Source organism: Durio zibethinus, chromosome 13 (genome assembly GCF_047325235.1).
Source record: "Durio zibethinus cultivar Kanyao isolate XHJ-2024 chromosome 13, ASM4732523v1, whole genome shotgun sequence".
Classification (NCBI taxonomy): domain Eukaryota; kingdom Viridiplantae; phylum Streptophyta; class Magnoliopsida; order Malvales; family Malvaceae; genus Durio; species Durio zibethinus.
In genome coordinates, this window is record NC_143174.1 from 19,501,853 (window position 1) to 19,511,150 (window position 9,298).

The 9,298-nt window shown below is 36.4% G+C and overlaps 1 protein-coding gene across 3 annotated transcripts; it reads left to right on the top strand.

The window, feature by feature from the left end:
• Positions 1-519: 519 nt before the first annotated feature.
• On the top strand, positions 520-4,827 carry LOC111302924 (sulfite exporter TauE/SafE family protein 3-like). Of its 3 annotated transcripts, none has more exons than XM_022898823.2 (12): positions 520-1,156; positions 1,317-1,476; positions 2,200-2,400; positions 2,491-2,555; positions 2,893-2,920; positions 3,021-3,103; positions 3,174-3,260; positions 3,351-3,401; positions 3,553-3,774; positions 3,956-4,049; positions 4,245-4,385; positions 4,491-4,827. In XM_022898823.2, the coding sequence occupies exons 1-12, from the start codon at positions 947-949 to the stop codon at positions 4,574-4,576; spliced, it is 1,428 nt and encodes a 475-aa protein (XP_022754558.2). In that variant the 5' UTR covers positions 520-946; the 3' UTR covers positions 4,577-4,827. The 3 variants fall into 3 exon arrangements, with proteins under 3 accessions (XP_022754558.2, XP_089598102.1, XP_089598103.1); XM_089741976.1 differs by having other exon boundaries at positions 526-1,156; positions 2,896-2,920; positions 4,491-4,815; XM_089741977.1 differs by lacking the exon at positions 3,351-3,401 and having other exon boundaries at positions 526-1,156; positions 4,491-4,826.
• Positions 4,828-9,298: the final 4,471 nt, after the last annotated feature.

Consider the following 9,298-nt stretch of genomic DNA (forward strand, 5'->3'; position numbering starts at 1 on the left):
TCGGTTTCTATCAATATTTTAAGGAGGATGGATTAGATCATATTTTATTTTTTAAATCCGAATGAATATTGTTAAAAATATTATTGATCGAGTTTAAATTAATATAATATTATATTTAAATTTAAATTTAATTTAAAATTTAATGTTTAAAATTTTATTTAAATTTGATCGTGATTTATTTTTTTAGTTTGAGTTTGATTGAAGATAAAAATTAAATTATTCAAATTTATTCGATGAATCTTGATTAATATAAAAATAAATTTGATTTTTATATTTAACAAAATTTTAATTATTTATATTTTAATTTAAAATATTTTATTAATTAAAATAATAAAAATATATTAAAATATAAAAATTTAATTAAATTCGTGAATTATTTAAATCAAATATAAAAATTTAAATTTAAATTTGATTCAATAATAATTAAATTAAATTTAAATTTTATTCAAATAAAATAATTTATGAATAGTAATATAACGTTTATATCTTTAGACATTACTCACGCTCTCTCTTCCTCTCAGTCTTTTTTTTTTTTTCTTTCACTTTATAAACGGACTCTCATGTCCAGAGGCGAGAAACACATTTACTCTCACTCATTTCCACTGAAAAAACAGAGACGAGAGACGTAAGAGAGTCAAAGGGGCCTTTTTTTTAATTGATTTTGCATGTTAGTTTTTTCCTACCATTTCCGCTATCCTAAATCCAAAAATTCCTTTATCCTCAATCCATTAACCAACTTTTGAATTCCTATATCTGAAATTGTTTTCTTGCATTTATCCTGACGTCTTAACGTTATTCTTTGCATGCTAACGGTAAAAGGAAAAGGAGAGATTTTGATTCGGAATAAGTGTCGAAATTCAAAATTAAAACGTTAAAGAAAGAGAGAGTTTTCAGTTTTCATTAGAAAAAAAAAAAGAAGCAAAATTGGTCGAATTTTAAAATCAAGATGGAGCAATTTGGAGTGAAAAGGCGTGTTTTGAGATCGATATTGTTGGATTTCCTTAACTTTGCTTTAGCTTTCATGTTAGTTTCTGCTGAGAGAAGCTTGAAGCATGGAGAATCCGCCAGGGAATCTGAAACAAATAATAATTATTTTCTGAAAGCTATTAATTTCTTGTGGCAGTCTGATCAATCAGGTTATAACCATGTTTGGCCTGTAAGTATATATTCCAATCTATTTCCTTTTACCTTACATTATTATAATGCATTTTTTTCTTCATTAGATTATTATTTTAACTTCTTTGATCAGAGGCCACTGATCACCTTAATTTGTTGTATTTTGAATTATTTTTAAGGGTTTTATTTTTTGTTTATAGGAAATGGAATTTAATTGGCAAATTGTGGTGGGAAGTATAATTGGGTTCTTTGGAGCAGCATTTGGTGGTGTAGGAGGAGTAGGTGGAGGTGGCATTTTTGTTCCAATGCTCAGCCTTATTATTGGGTTTGATGCAAAGTCATCCACAGCTATTTCAAAATGTAAGATGGGTTGTTAATCTTTTCTCATCTTTGCATGAAGAAATGAATAAGAATACATATGAATTGACGTGATCTTAGAATTAGGAGATGCAATGAAGATGGTAATCATTTTTATGAAGCAAATAATAATGAAATAAAAAATATACTGCATTTCCTTTAGGTAAAAATTCCTTTAGTAAATTATTTTCTACCACTTCTTCTTTTCAAGAGAAAGGACTTCCTCATTATTTTCTCTTTTCCTAACTCTTTCTGATCTGGTTTCATTTGTCATTGAGCACAGGGGAAACAATTTTGATGCTCGAGTCCCCTAGAATTTACATGAAAAATCGGAAGTTTATCGAAGGATTCTGCTGTTGAATCAGAACTATAATTTTCTCTTAAAGAAAAAAAATTGAAATTTACTCATCTTGTTCCGAAAGCACAAAAGTGGGCTTAAAAACCTTCAGAATTGTTTAAGTCCCTTGCTTTTAGTAATTCAAAATTGCATTTACCATTTGCTTGTAATCTATGTGTGATTTAAGATTTTGAAATTTACTTGCTAGGACTAAAGACGAGAAATGAATATGTGTATTTAAGTACTTACAAAAATTATGCGACTTCTAAATGCAGCATTTTGAGAATTTTGAATGCTATTAAGAAATTATTAGCAAAATTGTTAGCAAAACAGATGACTCTGATATACTAGATGAGTTCATTCATTCTATATTTTTGGCATTTTCCTAGGTATGATCATGGGTGGAGCAGTTTCGGCTGTTTACTTCAACCTGAAGCTAAGGCATCCTACGCTGGATATGCCTATCATCGATTATGATTTGGCTCTGCTTATCCAACCAATGCTCATGCTGGGAATTAGCATAGGTGTTGCTTTTAATGTGATCTTTGCAGATTGGATGGTCACAGTTTTACTTATTATTCTCTTTATAGGTAAATGTTTTCTGATTTATTGTTGTATTTGCTAGCCATAATGGTCTTGTAGCACTATTTGTTAATTTTGATGGATCTGATGGGTTGCAGTAACATCAACAAAGGCATTCTTCAAGGGTGTTGAAACATGGAAAAAAGAAACCTTGGTGAAAAAGGTAATTTTTAAACTCATAGCCTCATACTCTCGTGCTGAGAATGCTGAGCTCTGTATGTTTGTTTCCCCATTCCATTGTGATTTTAAAGAAGAACTCCTCCCATAATATTTTAAATAAGTTCTTTCTATTTTCATGAATGAGCAATCAAAAGATTTCAAAGATGTTTGATTTCAAGATATCATAATTGTTGACGACTTAGATATTTCATTCAGAATGTTGTGCATTTGCTGCTTAGTCCACTAACAAGAATAGGAAACTTTCTCATTCAGTGTGTGGTGTGTTTATATTATTAAAATTAATTGTTACCTATCTGAAATCTGCTTGTCTTGGATTTAAGGAGGCTGCCAGATGTTTGGCGTCAAACGGTCAGTTGCCTTTTTCCTTTAATAAGTTCTTAAGATCATTGGTGATCTTCTCATGATTTTCCTTCTGAAATAAGCCCATATATTTCTCATACGATATCAGATAGTGGTGATGAAGATGTGGAATACAAGCCTCTTCCTAGTGGCCCAAATGGTGACCCTCCCCAGGATAACACAGACAAAGAAGTAGGTTGACTGTAATACGCTGTTATTCAGTTCAAATTTTCTCGAAATTAATTTAATGCAATCATTGCAGGTCCCTGTTTGGGAGAACATTTGTTGGAAAGAACTTGGGCTTCTTTGTTTTGTATGGGTTGCATTCCTTGTACTGCAGATTGCCAAGGTTTTGTTTCTTCTGCTCTATTTATCATATAGTGTATTCAGAATATGAATTATTGAGGTGTAACTGATAAAATATAACTTTTGGTAACAGAATCATACAGCTACTTGTTCAGCAGCTTATTGGGTGTTGAACTTGTTGCAGGTACATTATATCTTTTTCACATCTGTTGCCTCTTTCCATTTGTCAAATTGCATGATCAAGATATAGAATTTTGAACGTTAAGAATCAAAGATGATCCTCATCATGACAATTTCTTTGAAACCCTGTTTAAGGCATTCTTCCTGTTTTCCAGATCCCAGTTTCTGTTGGGGTTTCTCTGTATGAGGCAGTTAGTCTGTATAAAGGACGGAGAGTAATTGCATCCAAGGGGGATCAAGGCACAAATTGGCGGGTACTTCAGCTTGTTACCTACTGTGCTTTTGGAGGACTAGCTGGAATTGTTGGTGGTCTACTCGGCCTAGGAGGAGGATTTATCATGGGTCCTCTATTCTTGGAGCTGGGTATCCCTCCTCAGGTAAGTTTCTTTGTGTCCTTCAGATGTACGGGATGAAGTTATAACCTTGAAGTTTATCCTTAATATATTAAATTGGAACGATGGTAACATGAAGGGAAAATCTGTTGTTGTCTCATTATGACCTTGAAGTTTATCCATTGTTTGTTAATTTTGATCTTTTTGGCTTCTTACTTTTGTGCAGGTCTCAAGTGCAACTGCTACCTTTGCCATGACTTTCTCCTCTTCCATGTCTGTTGTAGAATATTACCTTCTGAAACGTTTTCCAGTACCTTATGGTAAGTTGGGAACTCACGAAAACGTGATATTTTTATTGAAATTTCTTCTCATCATTTGGAAATAAAAGGGAACACCCAAACCTGCAAGGGATGTGGCGGGGATACGGGTAGTGGTGTCATTAATCTTGCCACTAGATTTGGGCATGGTTGTTCCACATCTTTATGGAGTTAAATTTTTCATACTTTATTTGGCAGCTCTCTACTTCACTGCTGTGGCTGCTATTGCTGCCCTTATCGGCCAGTATATAGTCAGAAGGCTGATAATTGTATTTGGAAGGGCATCTCTGATTATCTTCATTCTAGCCTTCACAATATTTGTTAGTGCAATATCACTAGGTGAGCTTTGATATTCCTGTTGTTGGTTTGACAGGACACTTTTTTCATGATTGAAAATATACAAAATTCTAGGAACTCAATTTTTTTTTGGCTTAATTTTGCTAGGTGGCGTTGGCATAGCAAACATGATCGTGAAGATCGAGCATAAAGAATACATGGGATTTGAGAACCTCTGCAAGTATGAAGGCTGACATTTTAGTTTTTTTTTGCTATTTGACCCTCTAATTCCCCTCCAAATAGCCTAGCATTGAATTTGCCTTCTCTTTGTTCCATTTCTTGGGTTGTTGGAAGAAAGATGGTCACTAGTTTCAATTTTATAAACAACTCTCATTTTTCACTTTCCATGTATTCAACAAAGACTTATAGTGACGAACTTCAGAATTTTTTGTTTGTCTAGAAGACTGATGAATGGAATATGTAATTTTGTATTATTTGAAGTTTCATCCTCCCTGACTTCAGAGCATCCTCATGTAGGAGACATTACCTTAGCATATTCATTCACTCCTAACAGATTAAAGACAACCTTGACTCTGGATTGTAAGGCTAATAATTTCACAAATTTCAATAATGTTTGAAATATGGTTGACGCCTAGAAAGTGAAAAAGTTGGGAACAATCATCTAAACTTTTGCACGATTTGCAGAATATCTGTAGATTTCAAAACGCATTTGTCTATTTTATGACCCTCAGACTAGTCTATCATCATGTCTTGTCTATAATGAACCTGTTATGGTCCCGCCGAGGTGGACCGAGTCATTTCAGGCGATGGTCAGTACAAATGTCACAAACTTAAGGAAGAGTCTTGAATCTCACATCGAACATAACAAAAAGGTCACTATGATATATAAGGATTCACATCATCTCTTCTTTGTGAGGCATATTTTGTAAGACAAAATCATGAGGTTAGGGGACCAGAGTGAACAATACCTCACAAAAGTGTGAACCGTGACAGAAAGACTGATCTAAGACTCAGGATGAATGAATGCTCGGGTCCCGAAACTGCTCGGGTTTGGGGCTTAAGTTTCAACCTGTGACAAGTGGTATCAGAGCCAACCTTATACTGTTCGATCTATGTCAAGCGTCTCGAGGGAGGTAGGCAGGGTGGCCAACTGCCTCCGTGACGAGAGTGTCACGAGGTTGAAGAATGTCACGGACCTAAGGAAGAGTTTTGAATCCCACATCGAACATAATAAAAAGGTCACTGAGGTATAAAAGGGTTCACACTGAGGTATAAAAGGGTTCACACCACCTCTACCTTATGAGGTGCTTTTTGTAGGACAAAATCGTGAGGTCAGGGGGTCAGAGCGGACAAATACTTCACAAGGGTTTGAACTGTGGTAGATAAGTTGATCTGAGATGTCGGATGAGTGGATGCTCGGGTCCTGGAGTTGCGCGGGTTCAGAGCTTAAGTCTCAACTTGTGACAAGTGGTATCAGAGCCAGCCCTAAACCGTTCGATCCACGCCAAGCACATCGAGGGAGGTAGGCAGGATGGTCAGCTTCTGTGACGAGGGTGTCACGAGGTTTAGGAAGGTCACTAGGCTGTGACGAGGGCGTCACAAGGTAGGGTGGGGGAGAATGTCACGGACCTAAAAAATAGTCATGAATCCCACATCAAACATAATAGGAGAGTCACTAGGGTATAGGGTGGCCAGCTTCTATGACGAGGACGTCACGAGGTTGGGTGAGGGAGAATGTCACGGGTTTAAGGAAGAGTCTTGAATCTCACATCGAACATAATAGGAGGGTAATTAGGGTATAAAAGGGTTCACACCACCTCTACCTTGTGAGACACCTTTTGTAGGATAAAACCGTGAGGCCAAGGGGATCAGAGCGGACAATACCTTACAAGAGTATGAATCGTGGCAAGAAGGCTGATCCGAGACGTCGGAAGTGTAAATGCCCGGATCTCGGAGTCGCGCGAGTTTGGAGCTTAAGTCTCGACTCGTGACAAGTGGTATCAGAGCCAGCCTTAAACCATTCGACCCACGCCAAGCGTCTCGAGGGAGATAGGCAGGATGGACAGCCTCCATGACGAGGGCGTCACGAGGTTGGGTAGGGGAGAATGTCACAGACCTAAGGAAGAGTCATGAATTTCACATCGAACATAATAGAAAAGTCATTGGGGTATATAAGGGTTCATACCATCTCTTTCTTATGAGGCGTCTTTTGTAGAATAAAACCATGAGATTAGGGGGGCCAAGCGGACAATACCTCACAAGGGTGTGAACCGTGACTAAATACTATGATTCGCATTTCGAACAGGCATGAATACAGCATCTATAGGATAACTTCCGTCGTGAAAGTTTTTTTGCGTTTTTATATCGTATCCTCTATTTCTCTCGATTTGTAATCCAATACACAAATCAATTGGTTCGGTTAAGCTAGCTATATGCTGTGTATTATCAACGATTTTCACAGAAGGCGGTAAGATGATGTTTTGAGTAGTTACATATCCGGGACCCTTGGCACAAATAAAGACGTTACGAGTTCCATACAAATTACTTCTCAATACAAGAAAAAAGAGAATTTCATTGTAAAGTCGTATGCAATTGTAAAGCCGTATGCAATGCACAAAAAATGCCTGTATGGTTGTTCAATTCTATAGCTATTCTTCTCGCCTCATTATGTGAGTTAGAAGTATGTTATATCATCAGGGTAATGATCCATCAACCTATTAGTATGCTTAAGGATGATGGCTTCAAAGACTAGGTCATGGAAACAGACAAAGTAATAAAAATGCAAGAAGACATCATAGAGGCTTATGTACAAAGAACGGGCCAACCTCGATGGGTTATAAACAAAGACATGGAAAGAGATAATTTTATGTTAGCAAAAGAAGCCAAAGATCATGGAATTGTGGATCATTTTTTTACCCTACCATATATCCAATTGAATGAGATTTCTCATAGATCCTATCGATTTGTCTCGGGTTAACCAAAAGAGGTTAATTACATGAGTTTCAAACTTTAATTTGGATTAAATTAATAATAAGTTTTATCTTTTCTCCCACCTTCAGAAAAATAAAGCATAAGTGTTTCGGGATTATTGTCCGTTAGATTTTTTTGAAGTAATTGATACGTCAAGGAAGTTTTATCTGGAATAAAAGAACAAAAATGGATTCATGGAGGTTTAATTAGTGAATCACGTCCACTCCAGATTCCTTTAGATAATGAAGATCTGATTCTAGGTTATGTTTTAAGAAGGGTCCGATCGAGTTTTATACGTATATCACCGTGGGATAGAGTCAACAAAAGTGAAATAAGTGCTTATGATTCAACCAGGGGGCGTATAATTTATAGACTCCGCAACAAGGATTCGAACAATTAGGTAGTTTTTTCAACTTCTAGATTCCTTTTAGGGGGATCCAATTCAAGGTTCAAAAATTTCAAAAAACTTATTTTCTTCCAATAAGTAGATTCGAAAAAATTTAAGGAATAACAACTATGAAAATAAAGGCTTCCGTTCGTAAAATTTGTGAAAAATATCGATTAATCCATAGGAGGGGACGAATTGTCGTAATTTGTTCCAACCCGAGACATAAACGAAGACAAGGATAATCTTTCTATTCTAAAAAGAACTCCTTAAAGTTAAAGAAAAGAAACTAATCTTAGGCAGGGTGGGCAACCTTCATTACGAGGGCGTCACAAGGTTGGGTAGGGAAAAATGTCACGGACCTAAGGAAAAATATTGAATCTCACATCGAACATAATAGAAAGGTTACTGGGGTATATAAGGGTTCACACCATCTTTTCCTTCTAAGACACCTTTTGTAGTACAAAACCGTGAGGTTAGAGGGGCAAAAGCGGACAATACCTTACAAGGGTGTGAATCGTGGCAGGAAGGCTGATCTGAGATATCGGATGAATAAATGTCTGAATTCCGGAGTCGCGTGGATTCGAAGCTTAAGTCTCGACCCGTGACACAAGCCTACCTCCTAGAAAGGGAGTTCCTACTTCCTACCATATCGAGCCATAACCAGGATGGATGACATTTCACCAAACAAATCTCATGGATCATATTTCATTCCCGGTTTCAGGGGTTCAAATGTGCAAAATTCAGAGGCATTCGCGATGAAATTTTGTTAATGGGTGAAGACCAAATCGAGTTCTGTACGTAATTGAGTCTTTACTCTTTTGTATGTAGGACGATCGAGCTGTGCAGTCATGCACACGTGCAAGCAGAGGCAGAGAAATTTGGATTAAAATAATATTGTACATATGTTCCACATCATCCACTTCAATCAATGTATCATTTTTGTCAAATTACCCTTCAGGAACTGAAATTTGGCTGGTAAATTGTTGTTGGAACCGTGATTGGATTCTATGGAGCAGTATGTTTTGCTTTAGTAAAAATGGAACACCTTAGACAGATTAGCAGATACATCTGTTAAGGCTTACTTGAAGGGTGTTGAGACATGGAAAAGGGAGACTGTATTGAAACAGTACACTAATTGTTAGTAAAATCTTAATCTCCTAAATTAATAACCTTAAAATGCATATTTTAGCAGTAACCTGTGTGTGATATGCTAATGCTACAATGTGCAACACATTTGGATATTGAATTCATTTCATCCTTTCATAAATGCAGGAGGCTGCCAATTTGTTGGAGTCAAGTAGTGAGCTCATTCACTATTCATTTCACCAAAACAGAATGCATGGATCAAACCTTGCTTATCTATAGTTTATTTTTCCCAGGACATCGTGACTCCGATCGTGTACAAAACTCTTCCCGGTGGACCGAGCAAAAAGCCGGGAAAGGAAATTGAGAGACGAGAGGTAGGTAAACTAATGGTCAGTTTGTAGACCTGCGATAACTATCTTGATCTTCAACCATTATTTGCTACTTACCAATGCAGGCCACAATTCTTGAAAACAGTCGATGGAAAGAACTTGTTGCAGATACCAGTTTCTGT

What these genes read in the sequence shown, in the direction of transcription:
- LOC111302924 (XM_022898823.2), top strand. Translation starts at nt 947, where the DNA reads ATGGAGCAATTTGGAGTGAAAAGGCGTGTTTTGAGATCGATATTGTTG. An exon ending in ATCCACAGCTATTTCAAAAT is followed by an intron (nt 1,477 to 2,199) that starts GTAAGATGGGTT and finishes GCATTTTCCTAG; the next exon opens with GTATGATCATGGGTGGAGCA. An exon ending in AAGAAACCTTGGTGAAAAAG is followed by an intron (nt 2,556 to 2,892) that starts GTAATTTTTAAA and finishes CTTGGATTTAAG; the next exon opens with GAGGCTGCCAGATGTTTGGC.